At 38.8% G+C, this 26,654-nt stretch overlaps 1 protein-coding gene across 1 annotated transcript in view; it reads right to left on the bottom strand.

Moving 5' to 3' along the window:
• Positions 1–26,654, bottom strand: part of MKS1 (MKS transition zone complex subunit 1) — a 1,448,767-nt gene that overhangs the window by 1,353,920 nt on the left and 68,193 nt on the right. The window contains exon 3 of the mRNA XM_044054835.1: positions 3,874–3,938. Within this exon, the coding sequence (XP_043910770.1) occupies positions 3,874–3,938 (65 nt within the window). The remainder of the gene's footprint in view (positions 1–3,873; positions 3,939–26,654) is intronic.

The raw sequence follows: 26,654 nt of genomic DNA, 5'->3' as shown, positions 1-26,654 counted from the left end.
AGATGTCTAACTCTGACTTACTGAAAGAAGCAGATATTTCAGGTAACTTTGTTTTTTCTTTTTAACCTCTTACTTTTCTTTATAGGCTCATAGGAGATGCCGGAGGCAAACAACTCGGGGGCCATCTTACGATGTGTTAAAGCCTGGATGCATTTGTTTTCAATATAAAGCTTGAGAAACAACAAACTAATAGTTTTGGGTTGAAAAAACTGACAAACTGATCAATTTATGTGTTAAAGACCAAAACAAAAAAAAAGACATTTACAAAGCTTATCCTTGTAAGGGATTTGTCCACTGCAGTCAGACTTCCTTTTCTTAGATGACATGAACATTTTCTGAAGAAAAAATAAAGGAAAAGAGGAAGGGTAACCAATAGGGTACTTATTTGCACAATATGATTGTAACTAGAAGAGGCCATATGGTTGACAGACCATGACACAAACACCTGCTTCAGATATTGGCAGCAAGAAGGTTCTAAGGATTTTGACACCTATACACCCCTTTAAGTACCAGTATGCAAGTCTCATGCATAGGTTGTAGGTCTGATCTGTGACTTGAGAGGAAGGTGCCTAAGCTTTTGGAAGTTGACTAGTCATACGGTATCCTTGGCAGGATATGCCCATAAGTCAGCAATAATGCAACGGTAGCCTAATGATGAACATTCTCCTTGCTGCAGTCCCTTCACTGACAGTCTTTAAGAAACTTTCTCCCACTTTGTAAATGTAACATCTGGTATGATTATTACTTCTTTTAATGGCTTGCATCCAAAATATTAATCTCTCTATCTCGCGTCCTTTCACCTTGTACCATTATTATCTTTTCCCACTTTCACCTTATACCATTATTATCTTTTCCCACTTCCACCTTGTACCATTATTATCTTTTCCCACTTTCACCTTATACCATTATTATCTTTTCCCACTTCCACCTTGTACCATTATTATCTTTTCCCACTTTCACCTTATACCATTATTATCTTTTCCCACTTCCACCTTGTACCATTATTATCTTTTCCCACTTCCACCTTGTGCCATTATTAACTTTTCCCACTTCCATCTATGTCCCTCAGCTTGTGCTACAGAATACAAACCTAAACTGTGTGGCCCTAACTACTCCTTCAAATCTGGTAGTCTTAATCCCCCTTCCTCTGCATGGAGAATCAGCTTACTCCGTTTAACTTTTGCCCTTTCCCCATCCAAAACAAATTCTTTCAGTTCATTATTAATTGTCATCCAAAACTTTTTTTCTGGACGATAAAAATATGCCTGGCCTACATATACATCCAAAGGTACTACAAACATCTTCACTGCCTGTTAACTCACTCACTAAATCTATAATCATATCTTTCCAGTCTCATATTTTTCTAATTATCTTCTGACTAATATCCTACCATGTCATTAGCCGCCATGACAAAGTCTTTATAACCCATACCTCCAAATATTTAATTTGGTCATGTCCATATAAATATGGATATCATTAAACTAACTTGTGCAGTCACACAATTTATCTCTAGTGCCTTCATTTTATCATCATGTATTTTATATGCCAAAAATGTCTGAAGTGGTTTCAAAATATTCCAGAACACTGGAATATCCTGCTTGGAGCTGTCAAATACCACATAATAGCAACTGTGAACAAGGCTATTTTCTTTTGATTACTGCACCAGTTGTATCCTACATTTGTTGGTCCTTTATTTTTCTTACTAAAGAAACAACTATAAAGCAACTCACAGAGAGGGAAGAGAGCATCCACGTCTTGTTCCCTCTGCTCAAATTCAATTTGCCTGACAGCATCTCTCCCACCTTTATTCTTCCCCCGTGACCCTTCATTTACTCTAGTAATTATACCTATTGTTTTAGTGGGAAATGAAAATGTTGCCATTGCTCTACACATAAAATCTCAATAGGCCCAGCCAAATACCTTTCTTACATCCAAAGTCAACAAAAATAATGACATTTTCTTACCTCTGATTCTCTGTGAAACATGTTCTATTAATTTAATCAAATTATCGGTCTTCCTGCCACAAAAAAACACGTTAACCCAAGTCTATAAATTCTGGTAACATTTTTTGCTATTCTCTTGACTAATATATACATTTTGCAATCTTTTTTTTTTTCATTCCTGTAGTCCTGAGCCCAACTGCTCTTGTATCTGCACAGTCAGTCCATTTGTTCTGCAGTTGAGGGAGCTGGGAATTCCTAGGCAAGCGAGAGATCTACCATCCACTTGTTCCTGCCATGCAATCCCCCCATGAGCTCATCTGTTCTCTGCAAGAATTGACTGGTGGGGAACAGACCAGCTTTACTGATCCTGCAGGACAGCCTACCCTCTCCACCACAACAGCAATTTCATAACCATGGCAACTCTTCCCCAAAGGGGAAGCATGCCTTTGCACTCTGACTTACTCTTGGCTCACAGTGCAAATTCAAGAAATGTAAACTGCTATAGTCACAGTTCCCTTAGCTTTAAGTAACCTGTAGTATATTTCCCAATAGAAAAGATATACTTGATCCATAATACTCATTCAACAAGTTAACCATTTTGCCAAATGTAAACTCCTACAACAGGGACCGTGAAAAGTAAGACTTCTACTCATCATGGTTGGTGTCGGTTCACATAGGTAAAGATTTCATGCAAAATTCTTCCTCTGCCTTAGAAAACATTAGGAAAGGAGACATTTTTGTCTGTTTTTCAGAGTATAGCTGCAGGAATGGAAGATGACTTCGGAGAACTGTAAAGTACCGGCGAGGTGCTTTCACTGCAAGACTTTAGAGGGACTGGGATCTGATTTACACCAGTGATGTGGTGAGCCTCAGCCTGTTCCTGCAAAACTTGAAAATATTCATCAGCAAAATCACACTAATCTAACATCAGGGTCTATACTAGTGCCAACAAATGCACTGGCTCACACACCAATGAAGGCATCACTGGTAATGCGTTCACTCCTTTGAATACAGTGGGAGTTTTAAGGTCTGGAATATAATGCTCCTTTAATGACAATTCACATTTCCTAGGAGCTGTTTTATCCATTTCTCCTGCAGAAAATACTTTCAAAGCAATGGATGTGTTTGAAGAACAGTATTTGAATCAGGGAAAGTGAACTAACTTGAGGGGCAACTTTTTTCCAACAGTATTCCTTTGTGCTCCCTAGGTTTGTCTGACACAGTAGAACCCGCTTCAGGTTTTAGTTTTGGTTCCATACTTTTTCCTAAAATTTCTTCCTCAGACTTCTGTCTCCGATAGTATCTGAAGCCTTTTCTTAAGAGAAAAAAAAAAACTCCTGATGCCTTAAGCTAATTTTTAGTGCAATATTAAATATTTTATAATGCTCATGATTAATAATATAACATATAGAATACAGACAAAATAAATTCAGATTTAAAGTCTTTAGGAGAAATTACATGAGTTCAGTGGGAAAGTCAATACACAACGTTAAAATTGAAAAGAAAAAAATCTCTACTTTCTCTTGGTAAGAAGAAAAAAAAAAAAAAAAAAAAAAAAAGAGGAGAACATTTTGAACGTGCTTAATGACAGGAAAACTTTTGCAAAAATGACTTGACTGCATTTTTTAACAAAAATTGATTAGTAAGTGAATCAGAGTTTTAAAAGATTTGAGAACTGTATTTATACGGGATTCGTACAAACTGCCACAATGGAAAAACTTCGTTATAAGACCATCATTAGGATCACAGAGGGCATCATCTGATATCTGAGGAAAAACTGTCTAAAGCAGTCACTGGAAGCCCAGACATTACGACTATTCTATAGGATGGTTTTTCAAAGAAAGAGCTAACTTTGAAATGAAAAATGTCTATCCAATATGTTAAAAAAGTGACAGCTATTACATCTGTAAGCTACTGTTCATGAACTTACCTGGCTGAATAATTTCTCCTGCCAGGTCACTTCTACTTCTTCCTCTTCGTCTGGATGAAATCTGCCTAGATAGAAAAGCATCCTTCTAATTTACTGTTCCAGTATCAATAAAGGCAAGACAGATACCTTGAGAACTGCCAGTTAACATATAAAACTAAATAAATAAAATCATGCAGGATGTTACATCACAATTTCAGACTATTATAATCCACTTCTGGTGTTAAAACCAAGATGAAATGAGGACAAAAACAAAGTTAGCAGAATTCTTTAATATGTAACAATGATGCAGCAAAAAAGAAAACTGGTCTGAAACACTACAGCAAACAGTAAACACAACAAAAACAAAACTGAACTCTGCCTGCAGTCTTATAAAACAGAATGTAACTAAAACATGCATCATAAAGCAAAAGTCCCAACAAATGTAACCACCTGGCTTACCCTAATGCAGCTTCTTAAACTGTAAAGCACTTCCCTATGCACATTACCAGACCATGTTAAAAAAAAAAAGTTATGTCTTACCATAACGTTTCATCTGTATTGTTAATCCTCATTCATTCCTAACGCATGGGACAGACTCCCCAGTTACTTCTATTCCTGGGAGGCTTTCATGGAAGGACATTCCTGAGCACCATAGAACCAAAAGATGCTCTTCCCTTGGAGGCCAAATTCAATTTGTAATGATTGATGAAGGTATGAGGCGTAGCCCAAGTTGCGGCTGCACAGATGTCACGTAAAGAAGTTCTGGCATGGAAGGCAGCAGAAGTTGCCACAGACCTTGTTGAAGGAGCTTTCATGGTAGTAGGTAATGATATATTATGTTGTGTGTAAATAAAGCTCACACAGTCCTTCAACCATCTAGCTAATGTGACCTTAGCAACAGCAGATCCTAATCCAGGTCTAGAAAAGGCCAAAAATAACTGGTCAGATTTATGAAAGGGTTTAGTTCTGTTCAAGTAAAAACAGATTTGCCTGTGTATATCTAGGGTATGTAGGCAATACTCTCCTCTGTTTGAATGACTGGGAAAGAAAACTGGCATTTCAATGGCTTGATTAATGGACATTTCAGAGATCACTTTGGGCAGAAATGACGGATTAGTTCTCAGAGACACTATCTCTATGAAAAACCAAGTATGGATTCTTGATCCATACAGCTTGAAGTTCAGAAATACATCTGGCAGAAGTAATAGCGACCAAAAACAAGGTTTTCCAAGACAAATACTTGAGGTCACAAGAAGAGGCTGGTTCAAAAGGTGACATTGTCAGAGCTTGTAGAACCAATGATAAATCCCATGGTTGAATAGGTTCTCTAAAAGGTGGCTTCAGATGATTCACACCTTTTATAAAGGTCTTGCACAATTTACGAGACATGAGAGGAATCTTGGACACCCTCATGAAAATTAGAAATTGCAGCCAAATTAACTCTAATGGTAGAGGCCGATAGACCAGATTGAAACAGGTCAGCCAGATAGTCTAGTATAAATAGACACTGGTGCTGAAAAAGGGTCTGCTTGTTTATCTTTCAGCCAACAGGTAAATCTTTTCCACTTGCTCAGATAAGTAATTTTAGTGGAAAACTTATGAAAAGCAATGAGAATATCACGTACTGGTAAAGAAAGATCACTAACTGGTAATCAAGGGAATTGGAGTAGCCAAGCCATGAGCTTCAGGCTGTTCAAGTTTGGATGAATCAGGTTCTGTGGGTGTGAGATCAACTCCGGGGTTGGATGGAGAATCCATGGTTGATCTAGTAGGTGAGGCCAAAGGAAGGGGAATCAAATCTGTCGAGGCCAACATGGTGCTATGTGGATCACCTTGCTCTTCAACCAATGGGCTTTTTTCAGAAATTGAGGAATGAGGGGAAAGGGTGGAAATGCATAAAGAAGATCTGAGGGCCAATCGTGGACTAGAGCACCCTGAGTGACTGTTCCGGAGGGGGAATGAGGGCAAAGTAGTTGCTGCATTTGTAGTTGGTCAGGGATGCAAAGAGGTCGCAGCAAGGATGGCCCCAGCGGTGAAAGATCTCCGCCGCTATCAAGGGATTCAGGGACCACTCGTGAGGTTGAAGAATGCACCTTCTGGGTCTATCACGTTGGAACTCCCGGGAATGTGCATTGCTAGAAGAAAACGGTTGGTAGCAAATCGCCCATTTCCATATTGTCATGGCCTCTCGACAAAGGGGGCAACATTTGGTTCCACCTTGCTTGTTGATATACCAGACCACCGCCATGTTGTCTGATTGAATCGCAATTGTCCCAGACGGCAGCAGGGGATGGAATGCTTGCAATGCCAGAAGCACCGCCCTCAGCTCTAGAACATTTATATGCAGATGGGCCTCCAGTTCGGACCAAGTGCCTTGGACTGTCTGTCCCTGACATAGCCCCCCACCCCCACCCCATCAGGGAGGCGTCCGTGGTCACTGTGGCCTTGGGTTGCTGGGGGGAGAAGGGGCGAGACCATTGAGAGAGATTGTGTGTCATCCACCAATTTAAATCCTGTTTGCACCTGTGGGTTATTCAAATCATGGCTGAAAGAAGATGCTGAAAAGGATACCATTGGGTGAGCAGTAGCCATTGTAGAAGCCTCATGTGAAACCTGGCCAGGGGAACAATGATGATGGAGGCTGCCATGGAACCAAACAGCTGTAGAACTGAGTGAGCCGTGCATTTTTCCTTTGAAAGGATTGGAATTAATCGTTGCCTTATCCTTTGAAATTCTGTGCTCTGGAATAGCAGCTCTGCAGTTTTTTGTGTCCAAGATAACCCCTATGAATTCTGTCGACTGAGATGGGATGAGATTGGATTTTTGCCAGTTTATGGTTAGCAGCTCTGCAGTTTTTTTGTGTCCAAGATAACCCCTGTGAATTCTGTCAACTGAGATGGGATAAGATTGGATTTTTGCCAGTTTATGGTTATGCCTATCCTTTGAGCAGCGAGGAGAGAGTATGCCAGGACTTTTTCCAGTAGACAGTAGATGTCTGGTGGGGGGTGGAAATGAGCCAGTCTAGGTATGGATACACCTGGAATCCTTGAAGTCGCAAGTGGGCTGTGACAACTGTCATGCACTTTGCGAACATTCTGGGGGTTGTAGAGAGTCCGAAGGGCAGTACTCTGAACTGGTAGTGACTGGCTCCAGCACGGAAGCGCAGAAATGTTCTTGATGGCCTGTCCACCTTTATCTGGTAGTAAGCATCTTGAAGATCTATACAGCACATCCAATCGTCTTTTTCCAAATGTGGTAGGATAGACTGAATTGTGACCATCCGGAATTGTTTACTCTCACAAACTTGCTCAATACACAGAGATCCAAAATTGGTCTCCAGTCCCCGGTTTTCTTTGGCACCAAAAATAGTCTTGAGTAGAATCCGGATCCTATCTGGTCTGGAGGGACTATTTGGATGACTATTTTTCTTAGCAGCTTTTGTATCTCTAGTGCTGCTTCTTCCCTTTGACTGGGCGGAACGTCGGGAAGATTTTTTGAAGGGATGGGACAAAGATCGAAGGGGATATCATAACCTCTGGTTATAATCCTTTGTACCCAAGAATCGGTGGTGATGGTTAGCCAGGCAGAAGGGTACAAGGAGAAACGTCCCCAACCACCTCCAGAGGAAAGGAGTTGGACCGCTCTTCAGGAGCACTTGTAGGATTGACCAGGGAAAGAATCCCTGGAACCCTGGTTACACGGACCCCCTCTGCCCTGAAAGGAGCATTTTCCCTGTGAGTTTCCCCCTCTGCCTCTGGGGAGAAATCTGCCTGTGTGTCAAGGAAAGGACCCAGAGATTTCTTAAACCATATCTTCCCACTCTTTTGGTTTCGGAAGAAAGCACGTTGAGGTGAAGAATAAAGGACACCTATGGCAGAAAGGGTCTTACCGTCCTGTTCACATCTGGCCAGTGTGCTTTTAACTTTGGGCCCAAACAACGAGGAGGCCTCAATAGGGGCATTAAGAAAAGAAGACTTAAAGGGTTTCGCAAAGTTGCACAAGCGCATCCAGGTGCGTCATCTCAAGACCACAGCTGAACTCGCTGCTTGAGCTGCTCCTTCTGATGCGTGAGATATCAGTCACATAGAGGAGTGAGATATAGACTCAATGGTGGCCAGCTGATAGGCCACATTATCATGGACCTCAGACATGGCACCAGCCAAGATTTCAGAAAGCCCAGAAACCAGATCCCTTTGAAGCCTGGTAAAATGTGCCATATAATTCAGGGACCTGATAGCAAAGGTCGCTGAAGCAAAGGTGCACTTCCTTATCTTGTCCAGGGCCCGGGACTCACTGTTAGGCGGATGGACAGTCTGGCGTTCTTCTGCCAGATCCTTTTTTGTCGCAGCTGCCACCACCAAAGCATCCACAGGAAGACCTTTGGACCAATGAGGATCCGAAGCAGGAGGGGACACTATCTTATCTGGCCTCCGGGGAATAGCTTCAACGGTATCAGGAGCCTTCCAAGCACGCTGCACGATGAGCCGGACAAGTTCATCGGCAGGTGGAGTAATCCAGGAGGTAGAAGGCTGGGTGCGAAAGGCCTGCAGGAATACAGATTCCTCAGAGGTCGGATTAGAGGACTGTCAGTCACCTCTCTGTTTCAGGATTTCGAGGATATCACCAGAGGATATCACCAAAGGATACCTCAGAGGGTGACAGAGGGGATCCTTCCCCCCCATCGAAATCTGTGTCTTCTGTGAAGGACTCCTCTGTGGAGTCCATGTGCTTCCTCTTACACTAACTTTTCCAATGGACCTCCTCAGCGGGGGAAGCTGGAGAAGACAGCAGAAAAGGGGATTCCTGAGGGAATATGTCCTGCGGCCCCGGCACCCAGTGTCTGCTAGGTGCGACTTGTGAAACCAGTGTACCAGAGGAGGGCAGTGGTATAGACAGTCCGGAATCGCCAGCAGCAGCGAAAGCCTTCTCCATCAGTTGGAAGGCTGGTCCACCCGAAGAGGAGTGCATGTCTAGGACAGGGGTCACCCCTCCCCTAAGTGGCTCAGCCTGCCAACCCGGAGTCCCTGCATGGCTGTGGAGCAGCAAACTATGCATGTCACAACTGACATCCTGAACCGCAGAAGGGGAAGACTGTGCTATATCCATGGACTTCAAAGGCAATGAAGGAGGAGAATAAGAAGGGGTCTTTGGAGATGAGTGATCACCTCCCAAGGAAGGATAGTTCCTGAGGGGTGGGATACCTCTGGCCAAGAGTACCTGGTCCACAAGATGCAACACATGTTCGGAAAGGCTTCTAGTGGACCTCATGGAGACTGAGGGAGAAACAGGCCTGTCCACAGAAGAGACAACAGTGCTGACAGAGACTGGACTACTGTTGTCTGCACCTAAGAAGTCATTGGTGCCGAGGTCATTGTCTGCACCACTACAGGGATCGGTGCTGAAGTGGTTGTCGGTGCCGAAGCTGGAACAGACACAGGGATCGGTGCTGAAGTGGGTTTTGTCGGTGCCAAGGCTGGAGCCAACAAAACTGGAGTCAACAGTAAAGGTGTCGGTTCCAAGAAAGATCTCAGAGCTGACGCGGTCAAGGTCTGCGCCGACTGAATGGTCGGTGCCGATATAGTGGTAATGGTCTGAGCCGAGGAGCCCCTCGGTGTCGATATATAGAAGGCTGCTGGAGAAGACTGAGCTGAAATCACTAATGGAGCCGAAGGCCTCGGTGCCGAAGGTCTAGGCACCGAAAGCACTGGGGCTGACAGAGCTCCGGAGCCAAAACTTTAGCCTGTTTAAGTTTTGGTTGACGGGAGTTCCCAGCCAGGGACGAAGGCAAAGATTTAGCCTTAGTAGGAACATCCATTTTCTTATGGGCTCTAGGATGGGTTGAGACCTCCGACCCAGAAATAGCCTCTGAAAAGGGAGATTTTAGAAGTCCCTTCAGTATCAGCTTATTTTTCCTTTCCAACAATGTTCTATTAGAAGAGTGTGCATCACAAGTAGGCAGTTTGTGTCCACAATCAGAACACCGCTTAAACCCCGGACTACCTTTTTTATCTGCCATAACAGCAAATTAATTAATAAACAAAAAGTACAAACAATGGTACAAGAGAGTACCTGAAGATACGAGAGAAAAGGGAAAAGATTACCAACGATGGTAGAGAGAGAATACCTCGCGGTAAAAGTAGTAAGGAAAAAGCAGAAAAACCTGAAGAAATTATGAACACTAGATGCAATAGGGTAAGAGACAATAAAATATGAACTTTTCTGACAGAAAAGTAATTTGTAAAGCAATTAAACAACTGACTGTACTAAGCTCAAGAGAAGTAACTTGACACGACCAGATGGCAACGCGGCAAACGAAATCTGAGGTAACAGGGAGAGGGGGGTTGTGGGTAAGAATTTAGCTCGAGAGTTTGAAGCGGACGCGAGCTTGGAAAATGGCCGGCTTGGTTCCGAGTTCGGAACCAATACCCATGCATAAGGAATGAACGAGGATTAACAATATCAGATTAACTAATAAAATCAGAAGAAATGCTGTGATAACGGAGACTGCAGGCACGAACTGAAGAGGTAGTTTTCCATGACAAAAATTTATCCCACAGGGAAAAGGTAGCAAGTACAGGCCTCATGGATTTGGTTTCTACAGAATAATTTTTTAGTTTTCAATGGTGAATTTTTTCAGCAAATTCAGGGGGTAGCCATGGGAGCTGCCTGTGCTCCTACATTTGCTAATATAATTTTGTCAAAGTGGGAGGAAACATTTATTTTACATTCAAAGTTCAATTCCTGTTGGACGCTACATTGCAGATTTCTAAACGATATAGTTATATTTTGGACAGGAAGTAACACAGAATTTGAGGAATTTATAGAATATATAAATAATAGTACTAACTTTCTAAAATTTACCTATAATACATCTTATGAAACCTTGCAATATCTAGATTTGGAAATTTATAAGTCTGACAATAATAAATTGGAAACTAGAATACATAGAAAGCCAACCTTTTATAATTCTTTCCTTCACTACAATAGTGCACATCCAGCACACTGTAAAAGGAATACAGTGAAGGGACAATATGTTAGAGGTAGCAGAATGACAAGTTTGGATAGTGACTTTATTAAAAAATGTAATTTTCTTGAAAATATGTTCATAGATAGGGGGTATCCTAGGGAATTTATCAATGTTATTAGAAAGGAGGTAGAAAAGGGTAGAGAAAATAAATTTAAACCTATTAAAGGGGTTGTTAATAATCCTGATTTAATACATAATTATAATGAGTGTAAAGAGATGGAAAATAGAGGTGAATTTCAACAAGTCCTAGTTTTGGAATTTAATGCAACTAATAACAACACAAGAGGGATTTTTCAAAAAAAGAGTGGGAAAAATTTATCTCCCTCACTGACTTGGAGAATGTGCCTAAAATAATACCCAAGGTAGTTTATAAAAATTCAAGAAGTATAAGGAATATGTTAGAAAATAAGAATAATAATAAGTCCAACTCATGCAGGAATGGTGAAAGGAAATTAGGCACCTTCCAGTGTGGTAGGTGTAATCAGTGTGAATTTATTATTAATAAGGAGGATATATTTTTGGAAAGTAGATATAGGTGGATAAGGAGCAAAGGATATTATAATTGTGACACTAAGGGGTTAGTATACCTTGCCTTATGTGGACAATGTAATGCTTTTTATGTGGGGAAAATGGAGAGAACACTAAAGAAGAATATATGAACACATTTACGATATATCTAAAGGTAAAGAAACAAATGCATTATTTAAACTTTCTAAAGTATGTGTAAGTTATAAATTCTTCTTTTTGGTTTTGGAACAGATTAAGAATGATATTAGGGGTGGCCCATGGGAAGAAAGAATAGAGTGTAAAGAATTATGGTGGCAAGTAACCCTGGAAGCAGAAAAATTCCCAGGGTTAAATGATTATCTTTCTATTTTGCCACTATTAAAGATAAGGGCTACAAAAATGTAAAGAGGAGAAAAAATACTAGTGCAATATTTTTTTGCGACAATAGATGGTGCTGTTTCCTCACATTTTGTATTGGTAAAGAAAGGAATTATTTTAACATTGCATTTGTAAGCACTTTATTTCTTAAAAGATTAGAATTTATATTATATTTTAATTAATATTTAGGATTGATGTTTTTAAAGTATTTATGGAATAAAATGCATTATGATGTTTTTTTAAAAAATAATTTTAAAGTTAGTATTTATTAGTTGAATCCACAAGAAGAGAATGTAATGTAGTGATGAATATTTATGAGCCCATGTAGGGAATGATTTGTGTATTTGAAATGAAATTAAGGGATTTCATTGGTTTAACATTTTAAAAGCAGCATAAATGCAATTAAGACAATTGATTCATCTGATGAAGTCTGAATTGTGTGGACGAAAACGCATGGTTGTATTCAAGGCGTTCATGTGGTTGTTATTTTGTGCTGAATAAAGTGTAGATGTTATCCAGTTCGTGCCTGCAGTCTCCGTTATCACAGCATTTCTTCTGATTTTATTAGTGATTTTCGAGCGTTTTCCACTTGGTTTGAATATCAGATTAACTGTTACAATCTTCATGCATCCACCCATACAGTTCGCACTCGAATGTTTTCCCTGTGTTTTTTCAACACACAACATCCCTAAAATGCATCTTTACAACCCTCAAAGCACAAAAATTCCACCAAACAGAAGACCCAAAGAACCACCACCAAAACCAATATTCAAAAGGGAATACAGCTGCTCACAAAACATACTAACCCAGGCATGCCTCACCCTGCCAACTTTAAAATTATTATTTCAAGCTTGCTTGGAGAAAGAACATCTAATAGGAAAAACAATGAAGAAATGTCTGGACTCTGAGATATACATGGACCTTGGAGTAAAAGTATCAAACTATAACTGGATCCTACAAACATTTTTACAAGCGGCAAGCAAGCAGAATGGAAAAACAATATCAAACATCTATTTTCAGGCTAAATATAACTCAAGCAAATTGACATCAATCAACAGAAGAGGAGCCCTTTCGCATAACTGGTAAAACAAAGATTACAACAATATATTTTAACAGTTATTTCAGTCTCAGCCCAGAGATAAATACAACAGACAAAAAGTACTATACCAAAAAAAAAAAAAAATCGCTGAGAACCAAAATAATCACTTCAAACACAAAACCTTCCACTGCCAAGGAATGACAGCTGCGGTTGGATTAAAATCACCACTTTATTGCACTACAGATTAAGCCCTTTCATTTATATTAACCAAGACGTCTTCAGAATCGATCCTGACATAAAATGAACAAAATTAAATACCCCTCTTCCCAAATCCCATGTTATACTACAGCCAATAGTAAAACATCTGAATAAAAAAATGTCACTTAAACGGATTTTCAGTTATTTACATAAACACCAAATGATTGTAATATAAAAAAATCTTAAAAAACATTCATATAATTAAACTACGTATGATCTTAATCTTAAAACACTGGCAACTGAATTATAGTTAAGGCCCACAGATATTTTGCTGGTTTGTTAGATAAGTTGGAAGTTAGACCATGCATCATTTATCAGAGGAGACATACCATCAAGAACATCTTAGAGAGGCAGTCCCCTAAGGGAATAGTAGCAGCAAGCTTATGCGGCTGCTAAATGTGGGTTTTGTATCCAGTGTAAATTTCTATTGGAAGGGAACTTGGTGATTGTCAACAAAACTAAAATTAAGTCAACTTTTCATTGTACCCGTTATATTCAATGTGTGATCTATCTTGCCCTGTGTGGTAAATGCGATGGTTTTTATGTGGGCAAGACTCAGAAAAAGCTCAAAGAGCAAATTTATTAGTACTGCCTAGATATAAAAATGAACATAAAAATGCTTTAGCAAAGCAAATCCAGGCTAATCCCAACCATTTTTTAAAGTTTTTTGGTCTTGACTGCATTTCAAAGGATCTTAGAGGAGGACCTTGGGAAGATTGGGAGTTGCTCCCGCTTAAATGCAATGGTATCTCCAGGCCTTAATGAATACACTTCAATTGTTAGTGTTTTAAGATTAAGATTCTATATAGTTAAATTATATAAATGTAATACAGAAAAAACAATCATTTTAAAAAAACACTCACTTGATGTTTGCATACATTTTAAAACCATGTAAGTGATATTTTTTTATTCAGATGTTTTACTATTGGTTGTGGTGTAGCAAGTGATTTGGGAAGAGGGATATTTACATTCTAATTTTACGTCAGGACCAGGGTTGCCAGATTTCCAACCAGCCAGGTAGGGACAAAAAAAAAAAAAAAAAGGTCTTTAATGCGGAACAGAGTTCCACATTAAAGAACAGTAGCTCTGCACTAAGCACGGAGCTTCTCGTGTTTAATGCATTGCAGTTCCGCATTCAACACAAGTAGCTCCGTGTTTAGCGATTTTTGATTGGCCCGTATACCGGCATATGGGCCAATCAAAAATCGTTAAGCACGGAGCTACTTCTGTTTAATGCGGAACACAAGAAGCTCCGTGTTTAGTGATTTTTGATTGGCCCGTATGCCAGGTATATGGGCCAAAGTGGAGGCTGGCCGGGATTTAAACCGGCAGGGCGGGACTCGGGATCAGGCTGCTGATCTCGAGACAGTCCCGCCCAAATAGGGACGTCTGGCAAACCTGGTCAGGACTGATTCTGAAGTAGTCTTGGTTAATATAGATGAAAGCACAACCTTTCCTGCAATAAAGTGGCGATTTTAATCCAACCGCAGCTATGATTCATTTGCAATGGAAGGTTCGGTGTTTACAAGATACTACACAAAGGATGACTGACAAAACACAATGTATACATGCATTATATACTGAGTAGCGGGAAACAGGATAGGAAGAGGTTAAGTTATACTGACCAGAGACAGACAGCAGTTGCATTTTCCTGGAGTCTTGCAATGTACCCTTACTTCTAATCAGAAAATGGGGTAGGCGGAATGATCTTTTAAGAAAATCAAAAGGGAGACATTCCTATAGTTTGGGACCAAGAACTGAGAAAGCATGTTTTTTAAAGTGAAGCCTGTTTGGAGAATACCTGAGTGGTTAAGCTTCTAAGGTTGTACGTTGATTCACCTCTGAATATTCTGAAGGCTAGTGGGGGGGGGGTCTCATTCTTACTGAGAGGTGTGCTTAACCAAGTAGAAAGTCAGAACATTGTTTCACGTGTATCCCTCAATATTTTAATAAACTGATCACATGAAACTGTGTTTTTAACAGCCATTTGTTTTAATCTAAAATATACTTAAAATGTTAACATTTAAACCTCCGGGTTTACTGGGATCCAAATCTGCTATGACAAACACTTTGGCCAACAAGACTTAAAAAAACATTCCTTGTGGAAACTGCACCAGTACTCATTACCACCTAAATGTTTAAGCACAGTTTTATGTTGGGGCTTTAAATCTCATTACAATGTTTTGTTACAGTTGGCTGGAATGTTCCATCTGTCCAAATGTCATAATTTAAGAAGCACATGTAAATACCTGGGTTATGGGACAGTTTTATCAAAGTGATTCAATTTGAATAACAAGCTGATGAATATTACTGCCTAAAATTAATTATCTTACTATGAGACAGCTCCTGTAGGAAATACATAATTGGAGATCTGAAAAGTACAGGCCAAAACAGAGAAGTCCCGGCATCAAGAACTTAGGGAAACCGCTAATCACATTAATGTTTTCTTATGAGGAGCCTGCAACTTCTACTGTGTGGATTTAGTCTTTTAGCCAGTTTGCTATCACTCTACCACATATGGACAGATTTTTAAAGCAGTTATCTTTTGTATGATGCCAGCAAGGGGAATGGAGTCAAAGGTCATGACCAGATCATGATATACCATGTGCACTGCATGACCACCATCAAAAGTCTCTAAAACAAATAAAAAACTTCTTTGAAAAATTTGCAAACAAACACATCTTTATTAAATCCTCACTTATGACATAGGCAATAATACATTAATGCAAATGAAAACAAATCATATTGGCATATTTAGTTGCAAATGTTATACATCACTTATAATCTATCCAGTCACTGTCAGTAAAACATTACATAGCTCATTTAAATCCTACCTTCTTTGAACTTCATTCCTCCTCTAAAATTTTATTCTATATGTACTGTTCCCACAATTCCAATTTTTTCTATGCAATTTGCTCCTACCCTTTTCTAAAGATCCCATTTCCAGTTGTTCTATCTCGATTACTATATTCCATACTTCTAGTACTGTTGGTTTATACTTAGATTTCCATTTTCTAGTAATTCCTTTTTTGGCAGCCACCATAATTAGCTACAGAATCAGCATTGCCTAAACATTGAGCCTTGCTGAACCACAGCTCAAAAAAAATAATTTCCTTAGTTATACCAATTTGCTCACCTAGTATTTCTGATAAAAAAAAAATTCCCTGTAGACTACTCTAAGTCCACCAACTCGTTACACTCCCAGAAAAAATGTTCCCAATTACCTCTTTCTCCCCCACCTCACACCTCCACATTTGCTATCCAACTGACAAAAAAATTATTTGGTGTCTACTTGGGGTATAACAATACCGATGCAAACACTTCCAAGCAAAGATCTCAAGTCTTTTGGACTTTGTTGCATATTTGAGAGACATACATATATCCCCTATTGTTTTTTTCTGAATTGCTTATCCGGTCTCTCTTCCCAATCCTTTCTAACCTCTTCTGGTTGAATCTTATAGTTATCACGCAATACTTTATCTGCTCTACTAATTATCCCCTTTTCAACAGCAGCTTCTGTTCTAGATTCTACTAGAAATTCTACCAGTGTTGGTCTTTCACTTAGAATTCTCCCATTTCTTTCTCTTTGCATACACTCCGATATCAATCCTTGACAGGGAAGGCATTCGCTAGCATGCAGTTCAAATAAATTCTTGGCCTCTTCCTATTACCTTTCACTTTCTATTTGCTCTCAATACCTTGGCTTCTTTTGACAGTTTTCTCCAATAAATTCCAGTCCACTTCTTCGCTAATGTCTATATACCTAACTGCAGTCACCCCTAGCAACAGAGCTTCCTTTCTCCATTCCAATGTTGGCTTAGTTCTTCTAATACTTTCTGCTACTTTATGAATATAATATTCTGTATGATTACTGTTATTCACCTTAAGGATCTGAATCCAAAATCCAGGACGGTCCTTGTTTTTTAGGCTTCCACAGTTTCATCATCATCCCTTTCCACTTTGAATTACAGCTTTCTGCTTGTGGTACATATAACATCCTTAACTGTGTAGCTCTGAAATACTCCTTCAAATCAGGTAATCCCAAACAACTTTGTTCTACTGAAGAATCAGCTTACCCCACCGGACTCTTGCTGTTTTCCCCTCCCAGATAAAATCCTTCAGCTCTTTATTAAATTGCCATCCACAGCTTCTCCTCTGGTTAATAAAAATATGCCCGACCTGTGCATAAAACTAAAGGGACTAAAAACATTTTAATTGCCTAATCTTGCTATCCATATCTAGAAAATACGGTTTCCCATTTCTCAGTTTTTTTATTTTATTTTTTTAGTCTCTTCCCACATATCCGGAGCTGCCACAACAGAATCCATTTTAATCCATACTCCTAAGTATTTCATTTTAATATGTCCCCATAAATATGTGCATCGCTAAACCAATTCTTGTGTGGGGGTACATAGTTTACAGCTATTGCCTTAGTCTTAGCTTCATTAATTTTGCATCCTGAAAAGGCTTGAAACTGTCTTACAATGTACCACTAAAATGTCTTTTTTTTTGGTTTGATTAGATATAAAATACTATTATCTGCAAATAAAAACAGCTTTTCTTGGCTACCATACCAATTATATTCTTGAATTTCTGAGTCCCTTATTTTCTTTGCAAGAGGTTCTAAATATAGTGCAAATAACAATGGGGAAGTAGGACTGGTTCCTTTGCTTAAACAGAAATTATCAGAGAAGAACCCAACCACTTTAATTTTCGTCTCTGATCCCTCATATAACCTCTAATCAACCTTATAATTTTACAAGGGAATTTAAACGCTTCCATTTCCATGCTCATAAAATCCCAGCTTACTCTGTCAAATGCTTTTTCTGCATTAAGACCCATCAACAATGGTATTTTCTTACATTCTACTTCCCTCTGCATCATCACTGTTCTGTTAATGTTGTCATATGTTGCCTCCTCCCCACAAAACCACACTGATCCATATCTATCAATTCTCGCATTATCTTTCCCATTCTTTCAGTCATTACAGACAAACTATAAAATAATGGTTTAGAATTGAAATGTGCCTATATGAAGCTAGATCTGATGGGTCTTTACCCTCTTTAGGTATTACAGCCACCACCACTTTCTTCCCGGACATTGGTACTCCTCTTCTTAAAATACTGTTCAACAAAACCTTCCAGATCTTTATCAGATTTCTCTCTCCTAGCTTCCAAACTTCCTGTAAATTGGTTATACATAGTCATTTTTACCTCATCTCCTCCTATCCTGTTAGTAATTCACCCTCATCTATCTCTAACCATGGCATATTTAATTCTTCCATAAACATTTCCATTTATTTTGTTTTTTTATTTATTTCCATATTTCTCTGCTTTATACAGATTTTCATAAAATTTCCAAAATATTTCTAGTACCTCTACAGGATCAATTGTTCTCTCCCTAAGCTTGGCAACAACCCTTTTTACTTTGTTGCTGGATTCATTGTGCTAAATGTTTTTGTGCTCTGGAGTTATCAAAAAACAGCTGCTTAACAGTATTTTTAAACTCATGCATATTATTGAGATACTCCCTTATTTTCTGTTTAGCATTCTACAATTGCTCCTGTTCTTGTTCTGTGAGATTCCCCCTATTGTGCTATTCTGTAATACATTAACTTTTGTCAATCCCTCTAAATAATTCTTATTACTTTTTAATGATATATTTTATTTCCACCCTATTTTTAAACTCCACTTTAGTTTTAGCCAGCTCCCTAGCTACATTTTCAGAATAAATTTCTATCTTCTCTAATAACACCTGAATAACTTCCCTTATCCATTCCTTAAAGGACAATAGGATTCTGTTATTAAATTCTCAACGTCTGTCCTTTTTTCCCTATTTACAGTCTCTATGAATAAACAATACAGCATTTAAAATATTTTAAATCAACTATTTCTCTCCACTAGAACAGTTATCTTACCATACTGTGGAGGTTTAACTTTCAGAAAATGTTTATCATGCCCTGGAAAAGCTTGCTGCAGTCTCCAATTCACTGACATCAAGACCGATGAATACAGGTAGTTTTCTGGCCAATTCCTACCCCAAACTGACATCACCACGGCCGTCCTAAAAACCCACAGCTCCCTGGTCCTTACCCTACCCATACATAAAGTAAAGACTAGAACAAGGAAACAGTATATGAATCAAGTCTCCTGCTATGAGCAGTCAATCACAGCAGGTAAAAGCTCAAATTACCCTTAGCACTTTGACAGCTAGGGAAGTTATGTGTGAAGGGGGATGGCAGATGAGTCAAAGTAGCACAATTCAGGCCTCACAAAAGACTTAAATTTAGCTATTCTAAAAAAAAAAAAAAAAAGGCAGCAGTAAAAATTACTTTGAAAAGTCTGTTCTGTGGCATTTGCACTGTTTGTGTTTTAAGTTGTCATTGAATGGCATGAAATGTTACTTAAAACTAACTGGCTGAAAGGCAGCAGTGTATGCATGTAAAATCAATGCAGTGACAGGAACTTTAGAAAGAGACCTGCGTGATGTAATTTTTTTTTTTTTACGGACAAGCACTGCACTGTGGGATACCTAGAAGCAGACTAAACAATCAGGATCACTTCAAGATGCTAAAACCCCATGTGGTCAGACTTAGAAATTATGCATAAAAATATTTAAATACCTTCTAATAGTCCTAGAGTGGTGTTAAAATGTAGGAAACACCAAACCATGATGAAATAAACACGTTTACTGAATCTGTGGGTGCAGTTCTCCTTTAAATTCCTCTCTTTTCAACAGGTAAGGGGGAAAGCTTCAGTGTCTCATTTTTATTTTAGTTATTATTGGCTTGTGATATGAAATAGTTATTAGATGTATATCAAAATTTTCAATTAAATACACATGTTTCTATGAAATACAAGTTCTGTCCAGCCTAGCCAAGTTCTTGTATCTTGGGGAATATGTACATTCACTCCGAACTTCTACTACTGAATACACATCTTCCATGCCAAATATTTTCATAAATTTCTTCAAAAATCTACCCTCGTTATATTTCCCTTCTAGGCCCCCCAAGTCACATACTCACTACAGCAAATCAAATTCTAGTCCTCACATACAAATAATATTCCCTGCTGAAAGCTGATTATTTCTCCCAGAATTTTCTTAAGTTCCATTATAGCAGGTTTTGATGGAATATAAATACATGCCAGTGTAATCCTCTTCCCTTGCCAGTAGTCCCTTAGTACTACAAATCTACCATTATCTTTTTTATCCTCTTCTATGAGGATTGCAGCTCTTCTTGCAGTTAATATATGTACTCCCCCTTTCCTCTGTCCCAGATAGTCCACTGAATAACCAACCTGAAAACCTTTATCAAATTCACATGCTCATTTCTTTCTAAATGTGTCACCTATAGCATAGCTATTCGCACTCCACATTTTTAATGCAGTTCACTCCTCTTTTTTGTAAATATCTGTGACGCCACTTACATTTAAAGAAAATACAGAAAGTGTTGTCATTTTGTTAATAAGTTACTATTCTCCCTGTCATTTGTAACATTTTTTAATGTCTAGTTCCAGCTTTTGTGTACACTGTTTGGCAAGTTAATTTTCTATATAGTTGTTTCTTGTCATCTCCATTTGAACCTATAACACATCTTACAAAAATTATTGTTTTAGTGAAGGCCCTCAAACAAAACAAACACACCCCCAGAACAAACTAAAACCCAGTAACTTAATAGTAAACAAAATTAAGTACATCTTCAAATACAAACATTTAAACCTCCTGAACGGAACGACTGTCCCAGACGGACAGTCTCACTCACAAACTTGGATTAACCTATAAGGAAGGCTATCCATTTAATAAGACATGTAGTACAACCTGTGCTTCTACTAAGTTCTGTCTGTTTCTGACATCTTTACTACTCTCCCAGAGTGGGAAAGCACTTGAATACTTAACAAACCATTACCTCTTAGCCATTGAAAGAAAGTATACTGTTATTGCTCCTTATCAGATTGTCTTCATGGAGACAAGAGAACCAGATACATAGTTGCCTCTACAAGTACGAATTTATTGCTAGAGAAAAAAATGTTTTATTATATTCAGTAATCTTTTTTTATTTGTTTGCTTCCCCTTAAAACTTGTGATCAAACCAGGGGCCTTAATCCAGTCATTCTTCTGTGCAAGACTACGAAAAAGCACATACATTTTTCTTGTAGCATGCTCTTTTGACCAGACTTTTCTTCTTTGTTTTACACTGCAGTGCCATCATTTCTTAAAACTGAAAAGAAAAGAAGAAATGAAGGAGAATGAGAGAAAAACAGCAGGGCACCTGTTTACTTTAGTGTCCCTATTACACTCGAAAATAACCAAAAAAGCTTTATAGCATGCAGATTGCGTCATGCATTATAAAAATACTACTGCTAATTACAAAATTTTGTTTTACTTACAATTAACTCTTTCTTTCCTCTTCCCCTCTCTTACTACAAGTTTAACAAAAATCAAAAAATCCAATATTCCCAGGTTTTAATGTTCTGTCATGTTTCACAAATGTAATTAATGCTTTGTAATCCCACATTTGTCAATTTGGGAGTTGCTGGTTTTCTTCCTGTTTATCTCCATCTCCCAAATCCAGTCTCTGCTTCATTTCCAACATTCTCCCACTTCTAGTTAACGCTTGTGCTTTTTTCTGTGTTTCAAGCATTTTCCATTGAAGTATTGGAAAAGGTTCACTGGCACAGTCTCACTAAGAACTTTATTACCAGAAGAACAAGAAGCAGAATTTCCTTCTTTTCACAACTCACCTTTTTGTTTGACAAACTTTTGTATTTCCTCCTTGGCATGTTCTGCGTCAAAAAATGATTCTGACCCTCCAGGAAAGAATATTCTGAAAACAGCCGGATACAGCAGTTTGAAATTCACAACTGCTTCTCAACATGATACTTTTATTCCCGTTGTGGAGATTATCAATATTTGAATAAAGAATTCTGTGCTGACATTTGAGTGCTGGCCATTTGTTTTTTGTTGTTTCTCAACATTCCCTGATTACTGGAATAAATGTATTTCTCTTCTGCCTAGTGTACAGTGAGTAATCATTTTCCACAAAAATTCTACAGTCTCCCACTTTTAGTACTTTGCCCTTCTGGCACAGTTTTGTCGGAATCAGCTCTTTCTCTTGATAGGATTGCATCTTTACTATTAAAGGTCTAGGTTTCTCTCTCATGGCAAGGTTTGGAGCATACACACAATGTGCCCTTTTAATTAACAACTCCTGCTGTAGAATACCAGTCCAGTTGCTTATTTGTGCTTTCATAAAACAAATACAGTATGTTCCTTCCAAATTCTCTGGTACAAGGGAAAATCTCAGGTTTTCCCTATGTGCTCTGTCCTCTAATTCTATTATTTTTGAAGCATCTTTTCTTGAGCGGTCTTATATTCACAGCCAGTCTTTTCTTCAATTCAACCTCTGATTTATGCAGTTTTATCACCTCACCTCATCTGAGTATCTGTTTAAAGCTATTTCCATTTTTCCAGCCTTTTATTTGAGTTGATATACTCCTTCAGTGTTTTGTTTATTTTAATCAGCTCCGAGTACATTTGACTTTTTCCTGTAGGTTCATGGAAGTCATGTCTTGCACTGCTTCGTTTCCTTCAAAGCTGCAGAATTCTTGTCACTCTGTTTTCACATCACCTTTTCTGACTGATTTTCACTCAGGATCTCAGTTTCTTTTTTTGCCGGCATCCAGGCAGTGCATTTACTAGCCAGTCACTGGAAATTACCCAAAAAGGCAAGTACACTGGATCTCTTTTCTGAATTTTTATTTTTCACACTATGAGTGCTGAAATTAAGCTCTCAGTGTAAAGCCATCCTGGAAGCTGTGCAACTTTCTGAAAATGTTTAGCAGTTTTAGGGTCAAGCCTAATAAGATTATAGATTATGCAGTTTATGACGTCTATTATAATAAGATCCATGGCTTTGCATATAAGCCTTGTAAGGCTGACAGGTCTGTAATTACCCAGGTCAGTTGTATGGCCACCATTGAGGGGCATTACTACAGCAGTGTTCCGCTCATTAGGGACAAAACCAGTAGCTAAACTTGGGTTAAACAGTTTGAGTGTGCCTGCAATAGCACATTTAAAACTCTTTATGAAATAAATCTGGTATATACTGCTGTTATTCTGCAGATAGGGGAATGAATGGGCAGTGGTTGCAATTCAAAGGATGGCAGGTGGGGGCACAGAAATAACATAAGAAAAATTGCTGTAGTCCTGCTAAGGCAAGTACAACTGCAGATTTAGATTTTTTTTTATATCTGGTCAGTTGCTCCTTGTTCTGGTCACAAGGTTAGTGCAGACTGGTGTTTTATTACTGGCAGACAAATTCAGGTATTACAAATTAGATTATGGCCTTGAGAATTAAGTCTTATTAGTTAAAATGCATCAAAAAGTAAAACTTACTAGCACAATTACATTAGGGTGGAGTATCTAACCACCCTACCAGCCTAGATTTTTGATTAGCAGCCTAGGTGGCGGATGGATTGGCTTGAGCAGGAGGATTAAACTGTGAACACTATATAATAACTAAACAGTACATTTTTTGCTAAGCAGGTTCAAAAGGAAACAGTGCAAGTTTTTCCAGAACAAGATTAAGATCCCAAGAAGTAGCCACCTGCCTTCTAGGTGGGCAAATATGTAAAACACCTTGCAAAAACTGCTTCACTTGAGGTAGAGTAGAAAGGGGTAATCTAAGAGCAGTCAGGCAGATATGGCCAAGCGATAAATCTTGAAAGAATAATAAGAAAGGCCAGAGGATAACTCACACAAATACTCAAGAATCACAGCAGTGTGAACCTTAAAAGGGTCCTGTTTTTTGTTCTGGCACCAATGAGAAAATCTTTTCCACTGACCCATACACAATTCTCTAGTACCAGGTTTCTTTGCCTCCATTAATACCTGCAGCACATTCACAAAAAAGGTGCCTAAAGGGTATTAAAATTATATCATTCACAGAGTCAGAAGAAGCTGAAGGTTGTTATGTGTGATTAAATCTATTCTATGAGAAAGTTTGTAATTGCCTTGGGAATTTTCAAAAGATGGGAAAACTATTATTTCTGGGCCTAAATAGTGTCACCACAATTATCCTTGGGGAGTCAATTCTGTATCTTTAAAAGGACCCTCGTTAGAGTAAGGGGCGGAAAAGTATACAGGAACATTCCCATTCATGGGAAAGAAAAAGAATCAGTCCTCCAGGCCTCAATGCAAGGGATCCTGGTGAAGACTTTTTTTTTTTTTTTTTTTTTTAACAGTGAGGCGACAACGCTAACGCTACCGCTGCACCACTGCGCTATCCACAGTTGAAGCAGTGCTCCTCAACCCTATTCAGGTGCAGCCTAGACTGTAAATTCATGCTGGGGATGGCACCTATGCCCCTCATGGACAGCAGCAGTTGGTGCTGATCATATACTCTGTCTGTGAATAACAACTATCTAATTGAAGTCAAATTAGGGAACACAGGTATAAAATGGCTAGGCTTGTAAAGGCCCTAGGGCCATTAGCCTAGTAACCTATGAACCTATGTGCAGTCTGGTCAAAGGAATCATGAGAATAGTAGAAGCTATGAAACCTAGAACTCCAAGGATATTCCCTTTCAAATGCCAGAGTATGGATAGAAAACATCAGAAATTGCTCACTGTAACATTTTGTTTTGTCTTGAGGAAGAAAGGACATCCTGTGCGTTGTACCTAGAAGACATCCCAATAACACCATCCTGTGGGGTGGAATAGGAAAATAGTTATCTTTGTTCATCTAAAATCCAAGGCTGAGAAAAATTATCAAAGCCAGAGATTCTTTACAGTCTATGAAAGAATCTGCAAAAATAAGGCAAATCTCTAAACATGAGAAATGTGAATGCCTTGCAACCTACAACTGGCTATTACCGGAGCTGGGCACTTTTTAAACACTCTTGGAGCTGTATATAAACCAAGTGTCAATGCAGAAAAATGAAAATGTAAACCAGACAGAAAAATGCATAATGTGTCTGAGACCTTTGATGACTGGAATATGATGGTAAACATCTTTGAATCCAAAGTTACTAGAAAACAGAGGTGGAATGAAGGACAATAGGAACTATAGACACAACCTTTTCAATTTTCTAATTTTGATGTGAAGACTTAGAAAAGAAAGGTCTATGACAGGTCTCCAGGTTCCATCTTTTTTGGAATCAAAAATTCTTGAATAAAATCCTTTTCCTCTTCGGCCTAGGGAAAGCAGCTCTATAACTCCCTGAGACAGTATCTGATCTAGGATAGGAGGGATGTAGAGGAAACCCTTGAAATGGAGGAAGGGAATTCCACTGCCAATTTTACCCTTTTAGAATGATCTTAAGTATCCAAACATCTGAAGTTATCTGGTGTCACACAGGAGAGTGAAGACCTAGGCTTCTGGGATAATTTTACCGGACTGCCAGGATGGGGATGGGAAAACACCTGTTTTCTTAGATTGTCCTCGTGTCAGGGAGCTTCTCTGAACCATTCTGAGACTTTTCTTTTTAATTTTGTTTGCCCGTATTTTCTTGGGAATTCTTATTCTGCATCTGAGAGACGAACCTGAACTGGAAGAAAAGTTTCTATCATATTTTCTATTACATTTGGGAAAGGAGGGCTAAACAAATCTGTGTAATCTCTTGAATGAATATCTCCCTTTTATGAAACCTTTAAGGACCTCAGCAGGGAAAGGATCAGGTAACACTTCTTCATCCAGGGGACCATTCAAGATCTCAGCTTTGACATTATTTGGTAAATTATGAGAATGTAGCCAGGCAAATCTTCTCACAGAGCCAATGGCTGTCATCATTAGTGTCATAAGCACATTTTAAAGAGTGGGCTACCTAAGACACATAAAATATTACAGAATTCAAAAATGTTTAAGCTTCTGAAGGAGGAAGACTAGCAATTAAATTTTCTCATACTGTCAAAAGAAACCAGCAACAATTTAGATTAAGTAAGCCTAACAATTTACAATTGGAAAAAGCGAAAAAGTCTAGTTTTAGGTTTCCTTTTTCTAAGAGACCCCACAGAAAAAGAGTGGCATAAAGGACAGTCCCTTCTCAGAGAATGAAGCTCCTCAAGGTAGCTTAGTGATGGAGCATCCCCTGGTCCCTTTCCCAGTGCCAGCAGGGGTGGTTCTTGCACAAAAAGGGCAGCTGAACAGCTACAGAGGACATGCCAGCCTCCCAGTCCTTAGTGGCTTCCTATGTTGCAACAAGAAAGGGACAAACAGAAAGAGATAAGCAGTCCAAGGAACAATTGATCGCCACAGAAGAGTCACCCATCAGCAGCTGAGGTGAAGAGGAAACTGGTGTGAATACAAATCCTCCCAGATAACTTGTTTTCTTCTAGCGGCCCTGGGAAGGGCCTGTAGTTTAACCACACCTATGTGGACCTCTTTGAAACTATCAAGATTCAACCCTTTAATTATTATTTTACATTTTTTGACCGGGATAGTCCAACTGGGCTAACAAGCCCTTTTTCAGTGGAAGCCCAGGGAGAAAAGCTCCACAAAATCAATACAATTGAAAATACACAACTGAATTTACAAATAGAAAAAAAAATATTTTTCACAATGGAGTAAGAATAAAAAGCTGTACAATTTTGGTAA

Source organism: Protopterus annectens, chromosome 13.part0, assembly GCF_019279795.1.
Source record: "Protopterus annectens isolate FY-2018-M chromosome 13.part0, PAN1.0, whole genome shotgun sequence".
Classification (NCBI taxonomy): domain Eukaryota; kingdom Metazoa; phylum Chordata; order Ceratodontiformes; family Protopteridae; genus Protopterus; species Protopterus annectens.
This window is presented reverse-complemented; position numbering and strand designations above follow the sequence as displayed.